This window comes from Ammodytes marinus (assembly GCF_949987685.1).
Source record: "Ammodytes marinus genome assembly, chromosome: 19".
In the NCBI taxonomy this organism is placed as follows: Eukaryota; Metazoa; Chordata; class Actinopteri; order Uranoscopiformes; family Ammodytidae; genus Ammodytes; species Ammodytes marinus.
The window spans coordinates 19,998,044-20,023,712 of record NC_137223.1 but is presented as its reverse complement, the minus strand read 5'-3'; the positions used below and the strand labels follow the sequence as shown (position 1 = coordinate 20,023,712).

General features: G+C 41.8%; 4 protein-coding genes across 4 annotated transcripts; all 4 read left to right on the top strand.

Moving 5' to 3' along the window:
- Window positions 1-269: 269 nt before the first annotated feature.
- Window positions 270-1,383, top strand: prkrip1 (PRKR interacting protein 1). The gene has a single exon (XM_080047694.1). It carries the CDS (start codon window positions 292-294, stop codon window positions 862-864), a length of 573 nt encoding a protein of 190 aa, XP_079903820.1. The 5' UTR covers window positions 270-291; the 3' UTR covers window positions 865-1,383.
- Window positions 1,384-3,912: 2,529 nt separating this feature from the next.
- Window positions 3,913-10,038, top strand: clmnb (calmin b). The gene is made up of 10 exons (XM_080047704.1): window positions 3,913-4,101; window positions 4,550-4,611; window positions 4,709-4,804; window positions 5,371-5,454; window positions 5,551-5,643; window positions 5,750-5,976; window positions 6,120-6,313; window positions 6,611-6,693; window positions 7,065-8,629; window positions 9,053-10,038. Exons 1-10 carry the CDS (start codon window positions 4,023-4,025, stop codon window positions 9,177-9,179), a joined length of 2,610 nt encoding a protein of 869 aa, XP_079903830.1. The 5' UTR covers window positions 3,913-4,022; the 3' UTR covers window positions 9,180-10,038.
- Window positions 10,039-10,225: 187 nt separating this feature from the next.
- LOC307265878 (alpha-1-antiproteinase S-like) lies at window positions 10,226-15,052 on the top strand. The gene is made up of 4 exons (XM_080047705.1): window positions 10,226-11,271; window positions 11,915-12,182; window positions 13,874-14,021; window positions 14,587-15,052. The coding sequence occupies exons 1-4, from the start codon at window positions 10,461-10,463 to the stop codon at window positions 14,773-14,775; spliced, it is 1,416 nt and encodes a 471-aa protein (XP_079903831.1). The 5' UTR covers window positions 10,226-10,460; the 3' UTR covers window positions 14,776-15,052.
- A 2,164-nt stretch (window positions 15,053-17,216) lies between these two features.
- Window positions 17,217-19,233, top strand: LOC307266161 (alpha-1-antitrypsin homolog; the record flags this gene model as incomplete). Its single annotated transcript, XM_080048102.1, has 4 exons — window positions 17,217-17,856; window positions 18,124-18,394; window positions 18,660-18,807; window positions 19,042-19,233. The coding sequence occupies 4 exons, from the start codon at window positions 17,217-17,219 to the stop codon at window positions 19,231-19,233; spliced, it is 1,251 nt and encodes a 416-aa protein (XP_079904228.1).
- Window positions 19,234-25,669: the final 6,436 nt, after the last annotated feature.

Genomic DNA, 25,669 nt, shown 5'->3' with positions numbered 1-25,669 from the left:
GCTTGATTGGACAGCTGTGCCCAAACAAATTCTATTCTGGTGTTCTATTGGCCAAGCCCCGCGTCCTTTACATTAGTTACACAAGGAATTCTATTTAAAACGATGATTTAATAAAAACGAATATTATATAAATGATTACCACCTCAGCCAAGCACCATATACTCGACTACCAGTGTCTTATTTGGAAAATGAAGATACAAAAAATAAAAAAAAAATAAAATCTTTCCAGGTTACGGAAGCCCTTAAGACCTTCCGGTTCGAGTGGAGAGGGGAAAAAAGACGGTTTGAAAGATGGCGGCGCACACGGAGAAAAACAACAAACCTCGGAAAGCAGGAGGAAAAGAGGCTCAACCTCTAATAATAGCCAAAACTCCGGCTGAGGAGCAGCGTCTAAAGCTGGAGAGGTTGATGCGGAACCCGGAGAAGGTCGTTAATATCCCGGACCGGCCCAAAGAATGGAACCCGCGCGCTCCTCCTGAGTTCGTGCGGGACGTGATGGGCTCCAGCGCCGGGGCAGGCAGCGGTGAATTCCACGTTTACCGGCACCTCCGACGTAGGGAGTACCAGAGACAGGACTTTCTGGATAAGATGGCCGACAAGTGGGACGAGGACCAGCAGTACCTGGATAAGGTGGAGCTGAACAAGCAGGCGGCCGACGACAGGACGGCGAAGCGCAAGAAGAAACGCGAGAAACTCAAGCAGAAAAAGATGATGGCGAAGAAAGCGAAGCTAGAGGCTAAAAGCAAGAAGGGAGAGGACGCTGGCGAGAGTTCGGACAGCAGCAGCAGCGAGGAAAGCGAAGGAGATGAGAGGGAGGCGGACGATGATGCCGAGGCTCCCAGCTTCATCATGGGGAAGAAATGACGTCATTCTGTCTCTGGCAGGGTGGTGGGACACAGAAGACTGGTGGCTATTGGTGGTAGAGAGACATTGTGGGTGATTGATCAAGACACCAAAGGGGGAGACGGAGGACAACAGAGTCTGATAAACACCTCTAAAAGAAACAAAAACATTTGGAACCAGTGCACCCTGTTTTACTATACCAGAGAAACCTACAGTAGATGGACTGCCTAGTTTAATAGGCAGCAGCCAGGAAGCCACTGAGTGTATGATTTAAAAGCAGATGCTCATGATCATTGTCCCAATTAGGGCAGAGACGCGCTGACAGACTGAGACACCCCAGATGTTTCATTACGTGTCCGTAACGTCACTGAAGTATTTGTAATCGTCAGGTTTCAGCTTGCAGGCCGAATTTTGTCTCTTGGGTTTTGTCAACGTTTTCCAAAACCTTTATGATCGAGTTTTGAGAATGTTTCTTTGTTGGTTATCCTCTACATTGTTGTGTAATCTTTTTAAACGTTTTAATAAAAATAAAAATGTACATTTTGGTGTCATGCATTTTCTTTTTCACATTTTAGATTGCAATGTTGTAGTCACTGTTGGAAATGATTTAATAGGTTTGTCAGCTAAGGCCATATTCAAAGTAGTGCATATGCATCACAACTATGTAATATTTTGATGACCGTTTGTTGCATCCCTGTGAATCGGCTCCTTGCAAGAGCTATTGCTTGTGGGCACAACAGGGATGCAGAGAGCAACTCAAGGGATGAAAAGGCGTGACTCCTGGAGGCTGAGGAGGTTCACGTGCGATGTTCCTTGGACAGATTCCTGCTTTCCACGGTGGTGATGGTCTTGTTCCGTAGCCATCGCCTTTCTTGAAGCAGGTAGAGTAAAACCAGACTGCCTGATAACGTTTGAAAACAGGGAAAGCTATTCCTAACAAACATGTCAGCTGTCACACTAACATCTGTGTTTTTATTTTTTTCAAGACTTGCACTGCTTCAGCAAATTTGATAACGTTTTGTGTTATGAATGTTTTCTTTTTGTGTGTGGTCTTTTAGACAACCTGTCCTGTAAAGAATTAATCATTCTCAGTTTTGGCTTATAAATTGCCAGATTTCATCTGCCAAAAGTGGTCAGGAAACCATAAACGATAAAGTGGGCAAATGTTTTGAAAAAATGTACCCAGCTTCCATCTTTTTAATGTCCTTAAACATTGAAAATCCATTGGAACAAAAGAAAAAAATTATTCTTCAGTTATTTCTTTTTTCAGTTGTGCCTTGCCTGACATGTGAATGAAATGAATACTCCAGTGGACTGGGAGAAAAGATAAGCATCAAAATAAAAGTGAAATGTGTGAGAACTTTACTTTCTAGACAACCAGGAATCTTACGAATAAATTGGTTAATAATAGTTAATACTTTTAGCTATTGGTCCAAGTGAAGAAGCTACCATGGTATTTTCAACTATTCAATTCCCAACCCCAATAAAATATTTTACTATTTTTAATATTCTATTAATATTGATAAACCTGGGGTGCTCCGGTGGCGTAGTGGATAGAGCGTGTACCGAATTGGATCCGGCATTCGTTGCAGTGGTTGCTGGTTCAAATCCGACCCATGGACCTTTACTGCATGTCATCCCCCCTCTCTCTCTGTCTCCCCATTTCAACTCTGTAACCTGGCAGCACTCAGCATGCTGGCCCAGTCAAACACCAAATCTCCTTTTTCTACCTGCAGTTCTTTGTCTTTTTTAGTTTTAATTCATGTGCTGCTATTATATGATTCTCTCTTATGTGCAACTTCAAGTTTCTGCTCTGTTGAAAGAAAAGCTCAGCTTGTGCTGTTATGATTTATAAATGAGTCACATGTAATACAAACAGCAAGTTTCTCACCATTGATTTTCTTCACTGTTGGGATATTTCTCTTATTAAAGATGCATTGAAGTTTCCTGCTGAGGTTAACTTAAATGTAGGCCACTGCAAAAAGCAGCGAGTGCATTTCACAGCTTGGTTTACCACATTTTATTTAATCATTTCATTTGCGTCAGGATTTATGTTCTCATATATCTTTAATTGATTGAAAACCTAACTCTGTTTTTCTTTTTGTCAAAAAAAGTTATCCAAACTTGACAGTAGAAGTCTCCCTTTCTCCATATTGAAAATGCTGTAAATTCAGGGCGAGTTGGCAAAAAGGTTGAACCAGGCTCAAGTTTTGTTGAATTATAGTGCAGGTTCCAGGTGGATGACTGTAACGTGAACTCAATATTTCTGTTAACCTTGAGTCGCTGTGAATATTACACACTTTTGTGCAGGGTTTTTGAAACTGATGATGAGCATTTAAATGCATAAACTGAACTGCTGAGATTAATTTCAGTGTCTCACCAGCACTTTAAACAACACAAAACACCAACACTGTTTTGGATCCGAATGCCTGCTTATGGCATTGGCACCATGTTTCTCTCCCCTCATTTACTGTAATTTCTCTGCTGTCACTATCTAATAAAGGCATAAAAAGAAGCCTCACTCTGTACAGCCTGGCAAGATCGTAACATTAGCCATTGTTGATCATACTGACATGGGCCATAACAAAATAACAAATTTCCTCTTGCCTCTACTCTCCAACTATCTTTATAGATAAGGCCTATTATTTCATTTTTTAATGTGGAAATATTATTAAGAAAAAAAGAACTTCAGTATGAATCATTGCTACATTTGCTCATTCTTGTTGTGAAATGCAGACGTTTTATTGCTTAAGTCTGAGATTTGCATGTTTCTGTGTGAATCACTCTGATGTGGGAGTCAAAAAGATTTATTACAGGCCTCTGCACAAAAACCCATACAACTCGTAACCTAGCACGGCTTTTCAGGCTGATTCCTTGACTGTAACGGTTTAGGACTTCATGCCATTGCCTCATCAGAGTTTTATGAACCGCAGCCTGCCAATAGGATCCAGGTTGCGTTGTCCGGGGGGAGTGGAAGCTAGAGTTGATCCACACCTTGGAGGGAGGTTTCAGCGTGTTCAGGCAAGATACACTGTTTTACTTTGCCTTTACTTCTTCCGTACACTGTGAAGTAACCTAAGGGTACTCTTATTGATAGAAGGGTCTGAAGTTTTGAACTGCTCTCCCGTCTCATCTACGCAATGGATCGTAGGTAGAAGTGTGACTGAAATCAAAGGAAAATGCAGGACAAGGCCAACGGAGATTCCCAGAAGAAATCAATGGGAGAGACCAGTGATCAACATGTACAGCAGCCTCAAGGTAAAGTGACAAGTACTTTCTTACTGTATGTGGTTTATACTGACCCACTGTGTGATGATAAAATTATTATATCACTGCATACACAAGAAAAACTTTGCTGTACTTTTTAAAAAAGAACACTTTTCAAGACAGCTTTTCCTTGTTGAATGGATTTTTTTTTTATTAGTCATCTTCCTGGTAGTTTTCTTTGGCATTGTGGTATCTGATTGCCCGATCATACATGTTTTTTTGACTTGATTTTCTTCTAAAACATTCTAGGGTGACGTTGCATGTAAAATATATGATAGGAAATTTAAAGGCAAATTTTCTCATAGCAAATGCATTTTGTATATATTTAACAATCTCCCATGTGATGTGTATAAGCAAGATTTTGAAATACATTGTAATAGTGTTCGATTGGAAAACTACAGTATTTTCTGTGCCAAGTCCCTGTGTTTTTACTCCTCAGATGAGAGAATAGCAGCGCAGAAGAGAACCTTCACCAGGTGGATGAATGTGTTTCTGCTGAGAGTAAGGCCCAAATCAATACAGTTTTCAAGCAACCCACATTTATACTTATGCTCACAAATGCAATCGGCAATAAGGTTTACGACTTGTTCTCCTCCAGCTTGATCCTCCACTTGAAGTGCAAAACCTGTTCACAGACATTCAGGACGGCAGAATACTGATGGCTTTACTGGAGGAGCTGACTGGGTGCAAACTAGTAAGAGCCAAGTTATAAAGTGTAACAATATGAAGTCACCAAGATGGAAAAAATATAATACAAAATGTTTTTTAAATTATCTCCAGAAAATTTCAGTTCAGTAGCTTTGCACCATATTTGTGACCCGATAAGATCCATGAAACAAATTCAAAACATACTGTTTCTTCTGTCTGTACAGCGAATATGAGACTAACAGCCATCAGCTGGTTAGCTTTGCTTAGGAGGTTAAGGCACTTTTCAAAGGCAAAGTCTGCCTACTAGAGCCTCTTAAACTCCCCAAAAGTACAGATATACCTAGTTTGTCAGAAAATTAGACATACCATGTCTTTTAAGCTTGTCAAAGAAAAAGGTAACACAAAACAAGAAACTTTTTTGTGTTAGCTAGAGACACAAGCTGTATCCCCGATTCCTGTCTGTACGTTAGGCAAAGCTTACCTGATGAAGCTTCATATTTTATGTACCTGAGTGATATCAATCTTCTTACCTTACTCAAAACGATAGCAAGTGTGCTTTCCAAAATGTGGAACTATTCCCTGAAATGTCACTTCTGCAATGTCTTTCATTAGCTTTACAGATTTAGGGCATCTTCTCACCGCATTTTCAGACTGAACAACATTTCCAAGGCCCTGGTTTCCCTGGATGATAGACATGTGAGTGTGTCTGTGAAATGCAATGATGTTGCTACTTACATTCAAACATATAAAAAAGTAGATCTCAAGTGATGCCTTCTACCCGTTGTCACTCAGGTGAAGCTGCTTGGCATCGATGCGTCCGGAATAGCTGATGGCGTTCCTTCAGTTGTCCTTAACCTTGTCTGGAACATCATCCTGTACTTACAGGCATGTCTATACTATCCATCATTATAATGCCTCTGTGTTTTATTTCATATCTTTGCCCAGGTGTTTGTCTTGTCAGTTACTTTAGATTCACCAATTTATTTTACAGGTAAAGGAGTTTACAGGAGGTCTTCAGAGGCATTTGTCTTCCAGCCTCTCTTCCATCTCAATGGGCAGTTACCCCTCCCCCAGTGACCTCACACCCCAGCAAAATGACATTGGCAGTTACTCCTGCAACACCCTGCCATGCAAAGGCAGAATGGCTGCCCGGGAGCCAAAGTACCATGGGAAAGCAATTAAGACTCTCCTGAAATGGGTCCAAAGATGCACATCAAAGTGAGTCCGAAATATCTTGTGTAATTTTCGAAGATAAAACATCCCAAATCCAAATATATACCAATATAACTGCAAAGAGTGAAGCAAAATATGTGGGCTGCCTGTGTTGAGGTTCCATTTTTCTATGATGTACTTATCTGCAGGTTTGGGGTGGAGGTTCATGACTTTGGGAGGAGCTGGAGGAGTGGACTGGCGTTCCTAGCTGTGATTAAGTCCATAAACCCTGCCTTGGTTGACCTGAGGGAGAGCCTTTCTAGAGAACCAAGAGAAAACATTTACTCGGCTTTCACGATAGCCAATCACAGTTTGGATATACCACCTCTGCTGGAGCCTGAAGGTAAAAGCTAAAACATTTCCTGGACCTTCATCGTGATAGTACTACCACTGCACCTATGCTAAGTAAGGTGCTAGAAGCCCACCACGGTGCAATGAATGATGCCAGAAGCGCTTGTCCCAGTACAGACCAATTTAGAAGTTGACTTGAGAAGCAAAAGTCACTGATGTGTGAAGTGCCAATATGATTATATCTTCAGTCTTACTGCAAGGCTTGAAATGGCCCTCCAACAGAAAGATGGTCTCCTTAGCAACAGTATACCCTGTTATTGATGTAAACTGTCGATTCTGTTTCCCGCAGATGTGTTGTGCACTTCACCAGACGAGAAGTCCATTATCACCTATGTGTCTATGTTCCTGGGGCCTTCTTCAGACATAGTTGAGGTTAGTACAGCTTGAATATTCTGACACTTTTTCAGTGACTCAGATGAGAAAATAGTTGAGATATATAATGTATTTTCTTGTCAGTAAGTGCTGGTAGGCAAACTTGGTTACCTTTGGACATAGCCAGGCTAGCTGTTTCCTCTGTTTTCCAGTAGTCTTTATGCCAAGCCAAGCCAACGGGTCGCCAGCTATTTTTAATGGTGTGGAGTGGTATCAATTTTATTATCTAACGTTCAGGGGGTAAAGCGAAAAAAATAGTTTTCTACAAATATCAAACTATCCCACAAAAGACAATCCATTCACAAACACTGTGGACCAGTTAACCATTATTTGATATCATGTAATTCTCCCTCTTAAATCTTTTATTACAGAAATTTAGGGCAGATATTGATGTTCCTGGAATCCCACATTTTGGATCAGTTGAGTCCGTCAGTCTCGGGGAGACCCTCGCTTATGAACCAAAAGCCCAAGCGTTGCTCAAAGGCGTGGAGAAAAGCAGTGAGCAGCTGCTGTGGAAACGGTGGGCCAGAAGACCATCAGAGAGCCCCCGCACCACCTCACTTCCCACAAGTGGGGCTTTTACTTCTGACCTCCCCTGCAGCTGCGGTGACATATTTTCACCCTGTCAGAGCCAAAGCATCACCCAACAACCTGTGGGCTTTGCTGCCTCCTCAACATTCAACAACAAAAGGAACAGCAGGTGTCGAAGCGCTTTACGGCCTCCCAGTCCAATGGACGCAGGCGTGGTAAGCCAGGAGATCCGATCGTGGATGGAGAAAGCACCGGGGGAACAGGGCTACAGCAAGCCAAGAGTTGATGAAAGTAATTTTTCTTTGAGCTCCGAGGAAGGAATCTACAGCTTGTCAGCGCTGGACTCAGATGAGGAAGAGGCCTATAGCTACATCCTGGATCTGAATAAAGAGGTCTTTCAAGCATATAATCAGCCGAAAAATCAAGTACCTAGGGTTGAAGAGGAAACGGAGGAAGAAATGTTCCTGAATGGACAGCAGACAGAAGAGTCTAAACATCTGGAAGTATGTGAGATGTTAAGCGGTGGTGGATATAAACATCGTGAAGGCTTGCTCGCACAACATTTTGATCTGGAAGTCAGGGCTCGGTCAGAAGTTCAAAGGAAGTTTGATTGGGACAAAGATGATAGAAGCTTCAGAGAGACAGCAAACAATAGAGCTGTGTTTGACACAGAGCCAGAAAGAGAAAGCAGACGCAGAGAGGGAGATGAAGAGGAGAGAGTTGTTAGGGGACAGGGTAATGATGATGGTGACTGTGGTGAGGAAAGGAGGAAGAAAGAGAAGACAGAAAATGCTAGATCGGTGACACATGTGTATGATGTTACAGAGACCCGAGTAGATGTGACCAGGACAACAAAGCTCTTTGAAGTGACTAGCTGGAAGAAGGAGGATGAGATAGAGACTGAAAGAGTGTCTTTTGAAGTATATGGACAAGTGAGGGAGGAGAGAGTGGTAGACAAAGTAGACGAGGACAAAAACCTGACGGCATTTGAGATAGTGCAGAACAGAACGTTGAATGTAGAAGATTTTGAGGATGGAGCAAAGGAAAAAATATTAATTGACGAGGCAGAAGTCAGAAGAGCCAGTGCAACTAGAATCAACACAGAAGGGGGAAATGACAACAAAGACAATGCTTCCAAAACGGAAGATTTTTTTTGTGAAGATGAAGACAAAGAAGAAAACAGTGATGAGGTCAAGAAATCTATGGATTTTGAGGCAGTCATAACAACAGAGGAGAAAGACGGGGAACTAAACATTGAGAGACGTAAACTGACTGACAAGAAGGCAACAACAATAGGCCATCCTGGTAAAACTACCCATAAAAGTGACACTAATGGAGGTGTTAGCGTCCATGGTGGTGATAAAAGTTGGACCTCTGCCTGCTGTGTAACCTCTCAGTCATTCAGGTAGGCCATGTCATTTTTGATTTGTGCAAATACTATGGACCTTTTTATTAGCACTTCACCCTTAATAAGGCTAATAGTAGTGCCATATTAACTACAATTGCACTTATAAGTTAGCAGATGCAGGCATCAGCTGACATGATGATTGATGCTTGCAGATTTTCAGCTGTAGCTAACCAGCGCAAGCTTATGCTAACACTAAAACTCTGGTGGTTTGAACCTTTGTCTCTGGTTAACTTTATAATGATTCCAGCTCCTTCATTTAAAACAACATATCCTCCACACCTTTGATTGCATTTTTATCGGCCTTATTTCTTGGTCTTATTGCTTCAAACTACTATTACAAATAACTATTTCTCAATAAATATGAGTTCCATCTTTTTAGTCTGAATCTAACTCTCCTGTGTTTTATCTCCTTTCCAACAGAGAGGGAGGATTCAATCTTCAATCTTTAGCCGCCTCTTGTGACATTACCCCATTAGAGCTGAAAATGCTCTCGTTCCTGTGGATTCTGCTATACTGCCGCTTCATACTTTCTCAGATAAACCTCTGAATCCCCCCGCAGTGCACCCTTCTTATTAAGATATGCTTATTAGCCCAGTTTCCACTAATGAGCCAAACAGGGGCACTTAGGGCTGGGTTCACTCTTTATCTGTGTCACAAAATGTCCCTCAAGGCAATCATTTAATGATTATGTTTGCCATTTGCTGCCAGCAAAAGTAATTTCTCATTTAGGCTATAGCTTCAGGTAAACACATTGTGCCATTATCCCCATTATGAAACAATATTTTCAGCTACTGGGGTAAAACACACAGTTTATAAGACCTTTTATTAAAGGTATTTTAGCTGAATTCACATCCAAAAAGCTCTATTTATGTGATTTGTCTTTCTGGCTCAGAGGGTTAGTGAAGGCATTTTCAATTTTCAGTTGACGTTTTCAACCACATGGTGGCATTGCAGTATCATGGCAGCAACTGACTCGCGCGACAGTGTGCCTTTACAGTTTTCTGTTGATTGCTGAGAATCCCATATGACCTGCTGTTTAATTAGAAGCTGTATTGACATAGTGAGTTAAGGCTGATAATGTTTAGCACTTTGACATTTTGCACACTCTAACTGTATCACTACGAATGTTGACTGCATTGTTTTTTCTTTTTCCTTTTATCTCTGACACTGTACGAAAGATAAAGCTTATCAACAATGCAGGGTTTTCTAATGACATTTTTGGGGCTATGAAATAAATAATAAAGCAGATACTTGTATATATATAGTTAAGTTCTTATTTCCAAGAGATAGGAGAAGACATGTGAATACTTTACTTCTGGGTGCTGTAGACATATCAGGCACAGTTATAGAGTTATTTTCTTTTGGAGCAGCAATGAGTATACAGCAAAAAGCAACATTTAGGAATGCATCTGTTGCACAATTGTTCAAAATCCATATTGACCAGAATGTCCATCAAATACACTCACAGACACACACACAGACACACACACAGACACACACACACACACACACACACACACGCACACGCACACGCACACACACACACACACACACACACACACACACACACACACACACACACACACACACACACACACACACACACTTGTTCATTGCTGCTGAAATTCTGAGAAACTAAACACGCTGCCATTGTTTGCTTGGAGCTCAACCCACAGGTCAAAAGCTCAGCCCGAGAGATCGATATATACTTTCAACACCAAATGCCACCCCCGCACCGATCCACAGGAATAACACTTCCCTAAAGCTGGAGTTTGGCGTGTCTCATGTGAGATCAACCTGCAGCTTTTCTGAATCAGGCCAGGCCAGGATGGTTAGAGAAGGAGCGTCGATGATGTGTGTTATGTATAGTTTGACATGTCTGACAGTGCTATGGCTTACGCATTACCCAGCAGATGGGTCGATTCTACCAAAGCCTGAGAAACCCCTCAGTGGTCCTTTGCGAAGGGAACAAGAGGTCCATCAACAGCAGCAGCAGCTCAACACATCCGCCCTAAACACAGCATTGGCCTTTGCGCCTTATCGTGACCTGGCCACCAACATCGTTGCCCATCCCGGGATCCGGCAGCCGTGGCAACAGCACAACATCTTATTCTCGCCCTTGGGCCTGGCGTCTGCTCTGGCCCTGCTGTCCCGAGTGTCTGGGTCCTGGGGTCGCAGCCAAGCCCTGGAGGCCTTGGGACTGGCAGCCAACTCTACCCAGCAGAGCGTGGACGCCACCATATCTGCTCTCACAGATCTACAACACAGCCTCACTAGCCAGGAGGGAGGGGCCAGAGGCGGGGTTGAAAGGGCCGTGTCTGATTCTGGAGCCCGAACAAGAGCAGGGATTGGGGCCACAGCAGGGGTGGATATTGGTGGTGCAAATGCTGGACAAAGTTCTGATTTAGATGATGGGTCAAAGGGAAGGCCTGGAACTGAGGATGGGTTTCATGCAGGGGGTCAGTTAAGATTGTTCAACAGCCTGCATATTGACGGAAAACCCTCACTAGACTTTGATAGTTTTTTGTCAACGCCGCAGCACACCGGACCCTCCGCCTTCAACGTCAGCGTTGAGACGTTGATGAAAGACTTGCGAGCCTCTGACAAACTTGAACTTAACAATTATGTATACTTCAAAGGTACTTGTTTTATGGTTGATACAAGTTGAAGCTTTTGTACATTCATAGCCATATTCACAAACCACAGTTGGGTAGCATTCCTGTACACAACGGGTATGAACAATCAGACGGATGTATCCATTCATTGCTTTGCACTACAGAAAAATACATTCAAAAACAATGGAAATCTTCAATGAAATGTTTAAATGAAAATGAATTGCGCCAGCTGCTGCAAAAAAGTTAAGTCAGTACATTTCCAAGTTGTGCCCATGTTGTCAATTCAATACCACCCACTGCATAGCATATTGAGAACCTGCTTCATCAGTCATCGTTCTTTATGAAGAGCAGATGCCTAGTTGTTACAGTTGGTGGTAATAAATTTACACAGCGGGCGTTTTTTTGTAGGTATGCAATAGGGCTCCACAATAATGATATGCATAATCTACTTACTGTCTGGGGTCTTTGTTGGCAGTGAACTTAAAGCCGAAAGACATTAACACTTTATATTTAAGTATTTGTTTAATTATAGCAAGTGGTCGCCATTGCAATATTCAACAATGTTATCGCATATTGCATGTTTTCTGATATCATGCAGCTATAGTTTTCAACCTGTATCTATGTCCATTTATTTTAAATTTCATGACCTGTTCCCTTTATCAATGAGGTCGTCAACCATTTGAACGACGCCACACCGTGTCAAGGAGCTTCCATATGAACGCCACTACCAGTGTGGACGTGGCCATGATGTTCAGGGACGACTCCTCCGAGGTGATGATGCTATATGACACCAACTGCTCTGCCACAGTGGTGCGGCTGGTCCATACAGAGCGCCTGGCTTCCCTGCTCCTGCTCCCTAAAGCCGAGCTGCAGCCCCTGGAGGAATGCCTCTCCGACAGCCGCATGAGCTTTTGGCTTAACAACCTGAAACCGGGGTAGGTGGGGAATTCATAATGATTGACAAGAGCAAGCAACAAACCATGTCAGGAATGATACCCTTTCACCTGATTTTTTTTCTCCTAAAATCTTGCATTGACTTTAGTGTCAGCAGCAAAGTGAAAACTAGAAAATCCCGCAGAGATTTTAAAAGTACAGTTTGGTCAAAGGCGGCCATGTTTTTCAAGCTAGCCTACTAATATTTTTGAGAGACGTGTGTCATAATCCCCTGAGGTTTTGTGAGAAATATGGTGCCAATACAGTTACATTTGAGAAAGTTGTGGTTAAAACCCTGTTTTTCAGTTTATGCTAATTAGCGGAAAATATTCCCAGGCGGATTTATATGGTCCCAGAGGCTTTTTTGTAGAGCACCCTAACGTACACCTGTGTGAGACATTTCAAGTGAATCTGACTGACGGTGTACGGGGTGTGGCCTCTCAAAGTTTTTTCAGTCAGGACTTCACAATAGCGTCCCCTTGTGGAAAATCAAAACACTGTATAATAGCACACCCCGTGGGGTAGGGACAGAGCCGGCCCAAGCCCTGATGGGGCCCTAAGCGGAATATGATTAGGGGCCCCCTCTCTGATGATAGCGCTGCCCAAATGATTGACTTTTGATTAATGTCATTCACACACCCAGTGTTTTTCTGCTAGTGCCTCCAATGTGCAGCTGGGTGAAAATAGTAGCCAGCCCGAGATCCCGGCCCTCCTTGGGGGGTCCGGGGGTAGGCCACCTTGGGAGATTTATTTTTACCTTTGTGAAATGCATGAATCTGGTGCACTTTGAGAGGAAAATTAAGAGGCTAAATCTGAGGAATTTTGTGTGAACAAATAATTTGGAGACACTGGGTCGGATGAATTAGAAGCTTTTAAAGAAAGACACATGAATTTTCCATAAGAATAATAAGTTAAAATACTGGATCGATCATTAATGAGATGTTACTCATTGACTAATGATTACTGTGAAGCAGTTTGTGTATCTTCAAATAAAGTAATGCATCATACTCATTAACGAATGCTAACATGTCCATTCATGTACCGTTAGTGAATCTGTACCTACTCATTAACCTATCATTACCTAATGCTTCATTACAACATTAACTCCTGGTCTGTTTACAGTAACTAATCAATGGTGCTTGAATAACATACTCTCAGTACCTACTCTTTAACTCACCATTCCTTCCTCATTCGTTTCTCAGTAACAACTGACTTTTTGTGACCCTTATTGTAAAGTGTTACCGAAAACATGTTTGTTTTTCTGCTGTTGTTTTTGTTCGTAGTTAGGCTGAAATGACCCTTTACCAATGCAAAGCTACTTTTGATTTCAGGGGTCTTTTACATTTTCGTTTTCTGTGTGTGATATGGGTTGAGTGGTGAAGCTTGTGCATGACGCAAGGGTTAGCATGTCCAGTGTAGCATTGTGTCTGTGTGCAGAATTTGCTCTATAATGTGTGTTTGCCTATCCCTGAGGGCACTGCATATTGATCTCTCTCACATTGGTCCCCTGCAGTCACTTGCTTACAGTTGTTTGTTAGCATGATGAATGGTGCTGAGTAGATTCTAAGTCAGCAGTAATTACCGCTCTCTGTACACATCAGCGCGTGAAAGCCTGCAGTACAGGCCTCACATGCTGTAACAAGACGACCCAGAGCAAATCCATTCATTCACACATTGATTCTTATTTTCACAGGCGGGCAGAAATACGTTTCCCTAAGTTTCTACTGAGGAAATCCTACAGTTTAGAAAGCCTCCTGAGGAATTCAGGGGTATCCTCCTTTTTCTCCGACTCAGCGGACTTCTCAGGAATATCACAGAAGAAGATGCTGAAACTCATCAAGGTTAATATAATACCAGCAGGAAAGAAAATCACTTTTGTTGACTTGCTGAGCTATACCTTTTCCTCGCCCCTATCTCCTCAAAGGTAGAGTCAGCGATTCTGGAGAATGCTTGTTGTCAAAATAACTTTTTGTCAAAATCAGTGAATGTTTCCTCACACTCCGCTACTGGTAGTACTGTGTGTGCGCAGTGTGAATACACAGCCTAGGCTCTGTAAACAGACATGTCGTTAGGTAGGGTTGGCCCCCTTTGTTTACATATCCTTTGTTGACATACCAGTTTACAAAGCCTAGGCAGTGTATATTAACACTGGATTTTTTTTTCAGGGCACACAGTACGGACAGGTAGCGAATCGTGAGGATATATTCCATGATTTTGACAAAAAGTGATTTTGACAACAAGCATTCCCTAGAATCACCTTCTCCAGGCTTAGATTGCACATTTATGCTCTTTATTTTCTGCAACCCTCTCCCTGATTTAGAGAAAAAGTGATCTTAAATTGCACATTTACGCTCTTTATTCTCTGTTGCTCTCTCCGTGCTCCTGTGTCTCTGTCATTACACTCAGGCTCCTCATGAGGTTATGCTGGAGGTGGAAGAGACCAAGTCAGAAGAGGGGGGGAGACCCGACACCACTCTGGACTTCTCTTTTCCCCCGAGAATTACCTTTGACAGACCGTTCATGCTCATAATCTACGACCGTCTCACGGGTCTCATCCTGCTCATGGGGAGAATTATCGATCCTACAGATGTCTAGACGACAGTGAACATTGAGCCCTCCTTTTCCTTCTTTTTCCCATTGCCACTGGTATTCACTGCATTCACTTACATTACATTAAAGCTTTCGTATTGAATTTTTCCCCATGGTGCGACACATCACTTTGGGAAGAAAATGCATTCCAGGCAGTATCAGTGAAGTCACCGAAAAGTGTTTTGTTTTACCTCCCATTTCTCAAACATTACAGGATGATTTATTGTCCATTCTCTCCATTTTCACAAAATGATGAAAAGACATTTAAATAGCTGTGATTCATCCCTGCGATTGAATCTCTGCTATTCTCGCAAAGAAACATAAAACACCTTTCTTCCATCACAAAAGCATTTTCTCTTTTGTCATTCTTTTACTCCGCAACCTATTTTCCTTGTGTAACATCTCTTTATAGCCGTATGCAATTATCGGGAAAGGATTTGCAAGAACATCTAGGCTTATTCTCCTACAAAAAAACAAAGACCCTCATAAAACAGTGTAATGTTTTCACACTGCAGTGGAGTGCAGTAGCTTTGGGACATTAGCTCATCCTTACCTCAGTATCACACAGCAGTATAAAGATGTCGCAGTGACATTAAGCTCATTGAGGGAATGATGAATAGATGAATAGTTTGAGGAATAGGACAAAAAAATCTATCACAAGTAACAGAAATGTCAGCTTATCAATCAAAAAGGGGCCCCAGCTATCACTTTTATGCCTCCGCTCCAGGGATTGTGTTTTTGGGTTGTCCGTCCGTACGTCCATGCTTACGTCTGTCTGTCCTGTCCATTCTTGTGTCAGTGCAATATCTCATGAACGCTTTGAGGGATTTTCTTCAAACTTTGCACAAATATCCACATAAACTTAAGATTGCGCTGAATAGATTTTGGAGTTAAAAGGTCAAGGGCATTGTGACTCTCAACAAAATGAACTAAAGAGAAAGAGACTGTAGAGATATAAGACTCCTTACCATCATAGTGTCGTCAGTTTTTGGGTTTCATAACAGAGTCCATCACGGGTGTGAACAGATCATTTTTCACATTTGCCCATTCTTCATTTTCACTTGCATATGGAGCATAATACAATGTATAGCAGGCTGTCATTCAGGAGCGCAGCACTTTTGCACTGGCAGGCAGAGGTGAACAAAGAACACCTCTGCAAAACACATTTGATGGCAGAATAGAGGAGAATGAGATTCTGATCAGCTGTATTGTATCCGTAAGGTATGTCACAGTGTCTCTCTGACCCTCCTCTCCTGCCGCTTTTCTAATTCCCCGGATCATTCCCCTTCATACAGTTTTCTTGCATCAACCAGAGGCTCTCTGGCTTCCCTCCTTTCCTTATCACATGACTGCCACTACCATCCTCACACCTGCTTCCCAAATCAGACTGGACTTTTAGGCAATTGCCTTGCCTTGCCTTCTAAGCTGCCTGTAGGTTTCTCAGTTTTAATGAATCTCTGATATCATCATGCTAACTCAACACTCTGCATTTGGTCCTTGTTGTGTCACAGCCCTGTTATCAGTTTGTTTAGTTTTGAGTCAGAGCCTTCAGTATATTGGACCAAAAGTGAGGTATACCCCAGATAGGTTGCCAGTCAGTCACAGGACTGACACATTGAAGGTGCAGTGTGTCAAGGGAATTGGCGTTTTCCAGAGCAGACTTGTTAAAATGGAATATAATAGCTTCTTGTCCTTGAAGGCCAATGTACTTTCTGTAAATTCTCCATAGGCACATGGAGCAATTACACACCTTTAAATACAGTCAACCTTTCACACTCACATTCACACCTATTGCAAATTTAGATTTTAACCTATTTTTTTGAAAAAAGCAAACCTTTCAAGTGAAAATCAGAATTACTCTACAAGAATTTATTTCAATGCGTATTGAAAGGCCAGTGATTTATTATCTTTTGATTAATTTAAGTATGTTAAGATTGATGTGAGCATGAAGGTATGTGAAGCAAATCAAACCCAAACAGACCACTATCCCACCATTGGGTCTTTATCTACCGGTATGTTGTGCTGAGTACGCTGTGTTGCATCACTGAAGACAATCTGGCTGATATCTAAGGACAGAGAACAGGGGCTGGACTTGGTTAATTTTTGACTGAACTATCAGCTGACTCTCAGAGCTCCTGTATATAATGGGAAGATTTCTGGCAAACTGTCTGTGACACTGAAGGTAAGGATGACCCTTTCTTGAAATATATGTTAACTTTAACTGAACATGTATTAGATTAAAAAAGGTCAAAATTAGGTTTAAAAGTTAAGCTTTGTGGTGTACAGTTGTTCAAATACCTGGTAGATGTAAATACATATGAGCAATGAGCTACTTTCCACTTGTTATTAAACTATACTATTATTTCAAAATATCATCTGATACTACTATGAGCTAGTGTGGCGAATGCATCTAACCTCCCCTGATTTTCCACTGACAGGTTGTAAAGATGCATAGTATCTTTACTAGTTATGCACTGGCAGCGCTGCTGCTGGCTGCTGCCTGGGCGGACCACCACCACGGCCACGGCCACGCACACGCACACGGTGAACACGCTGAACACAGCCATGATGAAGAGATGAGCTGCCACACACTGTCCCCTCCAAATGCCGACTTCGGCTTTGCCCTCTACAAAAGTCTGAATGCCCAGACTGCTGCTGGAAAGAACATCTTCTTCTCACCGCTGGGCATCTCCACTGCCCTGTCCATGCTGTCTGCAGGGGCCAGAGCTGAAACCCACAGGCAGCTGTTCTCCAGCTTGGGCTACAGCAGCTTAAACCAGATGCAGGTCGACGATGCATACAAGCATCTCTTCCACATGTTTGGCCACAGCCAGAAGAATCAGCTGCTGGAAGTTGGCAACGCTGTCGCCGTGCGATCTGGCTTCACTCCAGCGGAAAAATTCCTGAATGATGTTAAGGAATCCTACGCTGGTCATATCTTTGACTCCGACTTTAAGAATCCCGTCGAGGCTGCAGCCGAGATAAACAGATTGATTGCCAGTAAAACCAAAAATAAGATCAGAGATATGGTGAAGGACCTGGACCCTGAAACGGCCATGGTGCTGTTGAACTACGTCTACTTCAGAGGTAAGACACATGCTCATACAGATAAGTTCTCAAAGGTTACAGACCATGCATGCACATAGCCAGCAGCCTTGATGAACACATAGAGACATAGCATAGTCTATACTGTAGCATAGTTTGACCCTGATAGCACCAAACTTAGCAATCCTGTCGGTGGGTTTGAGAAGAAGTTCAAGATATTGCACCATTTCAGAACAAGTTACCGCCACCATTTTGAGTTGACATACAATCACTACATTTTTTTCCACCATCCTCCGCTGCCTCTCACAGGGCAATGGGAGAAACCTTTCGATGGTAACCTGACTTCAAAGGTAAACTTCAATGTGGATGAGAACACCAAGGTACAGGTGGACATGATGATGAGGACAGGCCGTTATGAATTCTATCAGGACTCCGACAACCACACCATCGTCATCATGCTGCCTTACAAGGGCAACACTTCCATGATGATCGTCCTGCCCGATGAAGGCAAGATGCAAGAGGTGGAGGGCTACATCAACAAGGAATACATCAGGCATTGGCACGACTCATTGTTCAGGAGGTAAGAGAGGACTTCCATTTTCTTTTGAATCCTCTTCCCTGTGCTTGTAAAGTGTGTTGAAGATAACAGAGTGCGTTTTTTTTTTTAGGATAATAGGGAATGTCTTTGGCATGTGATAGGCTTTTATGCAGGCAGACAGCAAATTAAGTGACTAGATAATAATAACCTTGATAAAGAAGTGACTGAAAAAATGTTGACTGGATTGGTGTATTTGAAGTGTTATGTTCAGTTATTCCTGACCCTGTTAATGTACTGTGTTCCGCAGTTCTGTGGATCTGTTCATGCCAAAGTTTTCCATCTCTGCCGATGCCTCCCTGGAGAGCACGCTGAAAGAAATGGGCGTAACCGACGCTTTTTCGGACAGCGCCGATTTCTCTGGCATGTCTGAAGAGATCAAGCTCAAAGTCTCAAAGGTAGGATCGGCAAACATGCCCCCAAAATGTTTGTCAATAGGAATCGAATGCTTTAAAGGAATCTCGTCTACTTTATGTCATGACTTTTACTCATCTAAGAATGTTCAAGTGCTTAAAATGAGTTAGAATTGAGTAGATGCTGATCCTTTGCTAGCTTGAAGTTTTTTTCAGGGACTTGTGATCTAAGTCTACTAGTACTGACCCCCCCCCCCCCCCCCCACTGTTCCTCCACAGGTGTCCCACAAAGCAGTGCTGAGCGTGGACGAAACGGGAACAGAGGCAGCTGCCGCTACCACCATCGAGATCATGCCCATGAGTATGCCCGAAATCATTAGAATTGACAGACCATTCATGGTCTTCATCCTGGAGCATTCGACTAAGAGCGTCCTATTCATGGGCAAGATCAGTGACCCCACCGCCATGTAAAGATGCAAGGAAAATGACTGTTTCAACAATTATAATAGGTTTTTAGTATAGGGAAAGGACATTCCAAAAGCTCTGTATATGTCACAGTAATATTATGATCATTGAGGGGAATGATGAATAGAAGCTCGTTTGATGTATAGGACAACAGAAATGTTAGTGTTTTTTATCTTCTTGCAGACTGTAAGCAACACACATTTATTACCATTTGTCAAATAAACCTGACTACGTGAATACATGTCTAAATATATTGTATCTACCTGACTGTTGTGCATTTTAATGTGAATAAAAACATCAGTGGGATATATCACTTAAGGCCTCTGCTAACACATCGAGCCATTGTGTTATTGTGCAATTGCTTTTCAAAAAATGTTCAACATGAAGTGTAATAAAGACTTAAGTCATGAACAACAGGCATTGTATGTTATGTCAGTTTCTTACTTATATTGAGTTAATCTATCCAATTATCTAGACCCAATAGGATTAACTTTACCTATTTTTGTTAAAATATTGAGCGAAGGAACTTTATATGTACCTCTATATTTACGCCTGAAGCCACTGATCTCTGGTGATTACTGCAATTGGCCGATAATTATTGTGAGCTCATAATACACATTTTACATTATTTTGTTTGGGGTGTTTTTTACCTTTATGTGATAGAGTAGTGCAGAGTTGAAATTGGGAGAGGATGACATGCAGCAATGTATCCAGGCCAGATTTGAACACTGCACCGCTGCAACAAAGACTTAGCCTTAATGATTCGCACTCTACCCGGTAAGCCAGCTGGGTGCCCCGAGCTCATACACATTTAATGCAACTCATAGGCAACACATTTCTACACCAACAATCCCCATAACACACTAGTGGTTCTTGAGCCATGTTGTGTATAGTGAGTTGTGTTGCATCTGTAAAGATATAGCCTTGACAGAAATCTCTTGGAGCAGGACACAAAATGCTGGTCCTCGTTCATTTTTAATAAGAATTGGCAGCTCAGTCTCATGGATCAGTGGAATATAATGGTGAAAATCTGCTCAACTGCAGCAAAGTACCCAGTAATGGCAAGCACCCTGAATACGAGTGTTTTTATATTATTTTTGAGACTCAAGATGTAAAAAGTATGTGACATTTGGAATTCATTAAATGTAGAAATTGAGCGTTTAATAAGCAAGGCCAAAATGTTTGATAGAATGATGTGTAATGCTTTTGAGAGGTGCCATGGTATAATTACAGCATACTGTTTAAAAGGTATCGAGCCATTAACTACTGTCAGCTCTGATATTTTAATTCATCACATGAGATAAAATGTACAGTTACAGCATGCCATCAAAAGACATATCACTTCTTAATCCGTTTTTATTTTATATTTTAATTAATCCCTGTAAGAGCAATACTTCCAAGATGCAAGATGAAGGCAAGATGAAGGAAGTGGAGGTTTCATAGAGTGAACAATTTATGTATTCAAAGGGAGCAACTACTGATTTATTGGATTAGACGTGTTTGTTCCAATTATAACATTTTAACTGAATTGGGCAAGCTGAAATGAATCTATATATTCAAATGATTCTAACATTGTCTTAAGATGATTTAAGTTCATATGAACAACATGGAAGTATTTGCTTGAGCAGCAGTCCTGAAATAACTAAGCTTTGGCATTTTACGTAGACCTGCACTGTGTTTCAAACTAGACTGACTGCCTCTACCACGGCTGACCCTGACATCAGAACAGGGCCTTAATATTCTTCGATTTGCCAACATCCATCAAAATGTACAAACTCTTTATGGTTTTCATCCTGGAGAACTACACTTGGAGTATCCTTTTCATGGGCAAGATCAACGACACCAGTGTCACAGGGAGGAACCCACTGGGAAGACGAAAATCATGATTGCAGGAGTCGTCATGATCAAATTCAAAATCACAGACTTTTTAATAATATGAGCAGGAAAACTGCTTGACGAATTTCTTGAACAATTTGTTGACGTAAATGAGCGATATAGCCGTTAAAATATATCAGCAACTATTTTGATAGCCAAACATTTGATGGTTTCGGGCTTTCAAATTAGTAAACTATTGGAAGCATAAACAAGTTGACATTAATATTTGTTAGTTGCAGCAGCCCTTATGAGGGTTTGTATTGATTAGGCAACATGAAGTACACACACAAAAAAGCTCAACAAATACTGAATGTCAATATCCTTACTCATAAGGACTATGTGTACTCATGGACTGCTGCTGTCTCAAATGCAATCTTTCCTCATCTGTGTAAACTCACCTATGTCATGCTTATATTGAGTAAGGTTTCATTGTAAATCCAGCCATGTGCTCAGCTGGAGGGAAACACTCATATTGTCTAGTGACTAAGTCCCATCTGTTTAACAGTTCCATTGTATTGGGCTGATAATAATACAGAGAGGGGCTGTGTAACCTGATGGCCATCAGCCCCACATGACTTTGGCCTGTCAACAGAGGAGTTGCTGCAGGAGCGCTTACACAATCAGTACACATACACTTTGTCCCCCCTGTCAGCAGCCCTACACACAGTGACTTCTAAAGGACATGAGTAAGACGTGACTGAATGAGAAAGCTGAGTGGGCAGCTCTTTACAAGTGTTGAAAACGCATCCAATCTGTCCAGTTTGCACAACAAAAAACATTTTGCCCAGTACAGCCTGAATGGCTGTGGACTCTTCGTCTTTATAAAGGATACAGTGTTGTTGTTAACCATCTGCTATTAATTGTTTTATTTGTATTACATTCTACATTCCTTGTATAATTTCTTCTTTTTCCTTTTATAACTGTCATCTTCCTCCATGCACACTTGTTGTGTGTACAAATACATCCAAGGAAGAGTAGCAAGAAACCCCACTAGCAGAAGCTACCTGAATCCAATTAAATATACAGAAAATATGTATTTTGAGCTCATGCGTACAATTATATTTTACTGAGCTTGGATTCCAAGGTAGGAATAACTCACTAGAGAGCAGATTTTGAGTGTATTAGTGAGAACACTTACCCACTAATCCAATGGTCTGTACCTTTTGTGCACATACATCACCCCCTTTGCATGTAAAAGCTAATTGTGTCAAAGCAGAAACAGCAGTAGGGTTGCAAAGGGGTGGAAAGTTTCCGGTAAATTACCGGAAAGTTTCCGGAAACTTTCCACGGGAACTTTCGCTCGGGAATTTTGGGAATATTCAAAATTGGAAATTATAGGAATTAACTAAATGGCGGTAATTTAAATGTGTTTCATAACCAAACATAAATCTAAACATATAAACACTACATTTTGTCATAGGCAGACATCCATGCAAAATAATACAATCAAAACACATTACATTTGAACAGATTTATTTGTAAGAAGAACTTTATCAAGTTTTGATTATTTTATGAACAATCAATAATTTCACTGAACAACAAAAAGATGAATGTCGAGTAAAATATTACTCATCAGTCTCACCCCACCCATTCAATAAATAAAGTCAAATGCCTTAGCCTGGTCCAACCAGACCATCGTACTTAATTTCATTTGTACAGAAGGTCTGGAAGTGCTGTAATTGGCAAACGTTCACTCACTTGGGGGCGGGTGTCTGTTGAAGTTTAAAATCTGGATCTGCCTATAGTCTAGCAGCAAGTGCTCAAAAAAGGCTTTAGTTTTCGAGATACCCCTACCCGAGGTAGAACAAACCTCAACAATGATTTTTTTTATCTTTAGAATGTCCTGTTCATGAAATTGATTCTTGAGCACTTTTATCTTTGGGCGAAATATGTTTTTTTGGTTATTCTTTAGAACTTCCCCAGTCCCTCAAAAAGAGACAAATTAGGCCATTCCGAATAGGGGATATGTGACAAAAAAGCCCATAACTTGGGAATGCTCACTCTTTTCTTCATCAGATTTGCTGAGGTACTAACCAGGTGTCTGTCCCACATCACCAAAAAGTTAGAATGTAATTTACCAAAACATTTATTGAAATAGAGTCATGTATACATAGCTTTAGTTTAGGCGGAAATGGTACTTTTGTAAATATACCATTTATGTATTGTCTAGGATGCTATTGAACAATAACCAGTGGTTGTATGAAGATATCTATTACAGTTCAATTTCTAATGAGATTTCTCTAGAAGTACTCCTCCACTGAAATAGCCATATTAGGACATTCCGAATGTGTGGCTCAATAGCCTATAGTCCAGCAGATATGTGAATGCATTGTGCTTTTTATGATACAAACATGAGCTTTGGCACACTGTTAGAGCATTCCTTAAGGAAGATTTTTAGCTATAGGGCCATCGCCAATCTTTCCTATGGCTCCCACGGCGGCCACTTTTAAAAATGGCCACCAGCAGCTCTTATAGTACCAGTAGCTTGGGTTGTAGAGCACCTAGGATCTTGATTATGGTGTCTAATCCTACATTTTCAAGGATGGACAAGGCAGTGGTGCTATTTAAAACATGCTAGACAGTACCCAAATTCATATATCTGGCATTCAGGGAACAAAATTGTGGTAAAACCTTCAAATATTAGCGGAGTTATGCATATTTTCATGAATTACAGAATCAGTTCATGAGTTGTATGCTGACCTTATATTGTAAGCATATAAGGTCAGCACACAACTAAAGTAAATATATTTTTCAAAGCCTGAACAATACATCAGTTTAGCCTGTTTGGTTGATATTTTATCCGCATAACCCACTCTGAGTAAGTCAACATTGCTCTAGGTTCCGAAGGAGCTAAGTGATATAAACAGTTACCACAATGAAAGTACCAGGCAAGGTAAGTTGCAAGCAGTAACTTTTACTCACATAAAGTTGTAGGTAACACCCAAAACACGTATGCATATAAATCATTTGAACATACAAAATTGGCCTAATTCTACTTGCACAAGAATGAGGAATGCAATGGTACTATTTACAACATGCTAAACTACATACATACTGGCATTCAGGGAATTAAATAACAATAAAACCATCAACACATTTATAATTATTTCTGAAACACAGTCCACCACAGGGGCAAAGTGCACGGAAGTGCTGCCTTGACACATTTGCAATGTCCACTGCACCACTTTTTACATCCACAGCAGAGGAGTTTACAACAGGCCTGTATCGATCCTGGTAGTGCGGCCCAGTGAAATTCCCATCTGCCTGTGGCCTTCCACTTCCACCCCCATTCACCTGGTGATGGGGGTTCAGGGGCTGAAACCATCATATGTCCCCAACAGTGAACAGCTTGGTAGGCAGCCCTCTTTTTGTGTTGCATCAGTGCTGCTTGTGTTGGAAGTCCCTCAATTGATGTTCCTTTCTGGGTGAAGAAGAGCTGCTTTCTTGCCTGATTGACAGATTCCTGGCTGCTGGTGCGGTCATATAGCAAAACAACAAATCGCTCCAGAGGCTCCATCCAGTTGTCTATGGAGTCAGGTGTGGCAGAAAATGCACAGAAGGCTTTTGTGACATCGTCAAAGCTCCTCCATGTATCCCACGCATTTTTCTTACCCCTGCCACCAAAAGATGACACTGTGTCACATCAAGTAAAGGCATGGAACCCCGGCAAGGCGATACATCATTCTGGACCTAGTGCCGTTGCCATCTTGTGTGCTGCTACATGCCGAAAACTCTTTCCAGCTCCAAAGGCAACCCACAGCTCATTGATGTTGAGAGAGTGGGCTGCAGTCACTGCCAGTACTAACACATCTGTGTCAACTATGCATATTGATACACTGTTATACCCTTCCTTCACAGCATCTCCAAGGTGCAGTAGTATGCGGGTATCTACCTCCTCATGTGTGCATAGTGCAAGAACTTCTACATCTCGAGGCTGAGTGCAGAGGACTTCAGCATGATGGTTGCTAATCACTTGTTTTTCAGTGTTGACGTCTGTCAGGCCCTTCAGGGAGTTCGTAGAAGAGTTGAGCCGTCAAGTGCCATTCCTGAAAAACAAAGTTTTTGCGCATTGACAACAACAAGGCTGAACTGTTCTCCTTCCTGGCATCTATCTTGCTGCGTGTTTCCGCCTTTAAACTGTCAGGAAAATATTGATCCCACACAACATCCACTCTGCTGACATGCTCCAGCTTAGACAGGATGTATGGTGAGAACACCTTCTGTGCATATTTAGAAAAGGTCTCAGCAGCACCAGGTCGTAGCATGTTTACGAGCCCCATCAAGTATGTTGACCTGTACAATGGGGTTGAATTTGTTCTCTTGTGATGAAATCAGGTTCGCCAAACAGCCCACCAAGTCTGACTTGGTTCCAGTTCTTAGCTTGCCCATTTGTGACAATTCCAGTGGACATGCCTGGTTTTTCGAGCTAAAAGAAACTCATCCAGACTTCCATCACGTATCTGGGATACAATATAAAGCCTAGAGAACAGGGAGCAGTCACTTTTCAGGGATGAGAGCTGTTGTTGGGTCCTGGAATTCTCTCGGACTGGAGGCCGGCTAAATAAAG

Coding starts and splice junctions, on each gene's coding strand:
- prkrip1 (XM_080047694.1), top strand. CDS start 292: ATGGCGGCGCACACGGAGAAAAACAACAAACCTCGGAAAGCAGGAGGA.
- clmnb (XM_080047704.1), top strand. CDS start 4,023: ATGCAGGACAAGGCCAACGGAGATTCCCAGAAGAAATCAATGGGAGAG. Junction 5,455..5,550: donor TTTCCCTGGATGATAGACAT/GTGAGTGTGTCT, acceptor GTTGTCACTCAG/GTGAAGCTGCTTGGCATCGA. Junction 5,977..6,119: donor GTCCAAAGATGCACATCAAA/GTGAGTCCGAAA, acceptor ACTTATCTGCAG/GTTTGGGGTGGAGGTTCATG.
- LOC307265878 (XM_080047705.1), top strand. CDS start 10,461: ATGGTTAGAGAAGGAGCGTCGATGATGTGTGTTATGTATAGTTTGACA. Junction 11,272..11,914: donor CAATTATGTATACTTCAAAG/GTACTTGTTTTA, acceptor TTTATCAATGAG/GTCGTCAACCATTTGAACGA. Junction 12,183..13,873: donor CTTAACAACCTGAAACCGGG/GTAGGTGGGGAA, acceptor TTATTTTCACAG/GCGGGCAGAAATACGTTTCC.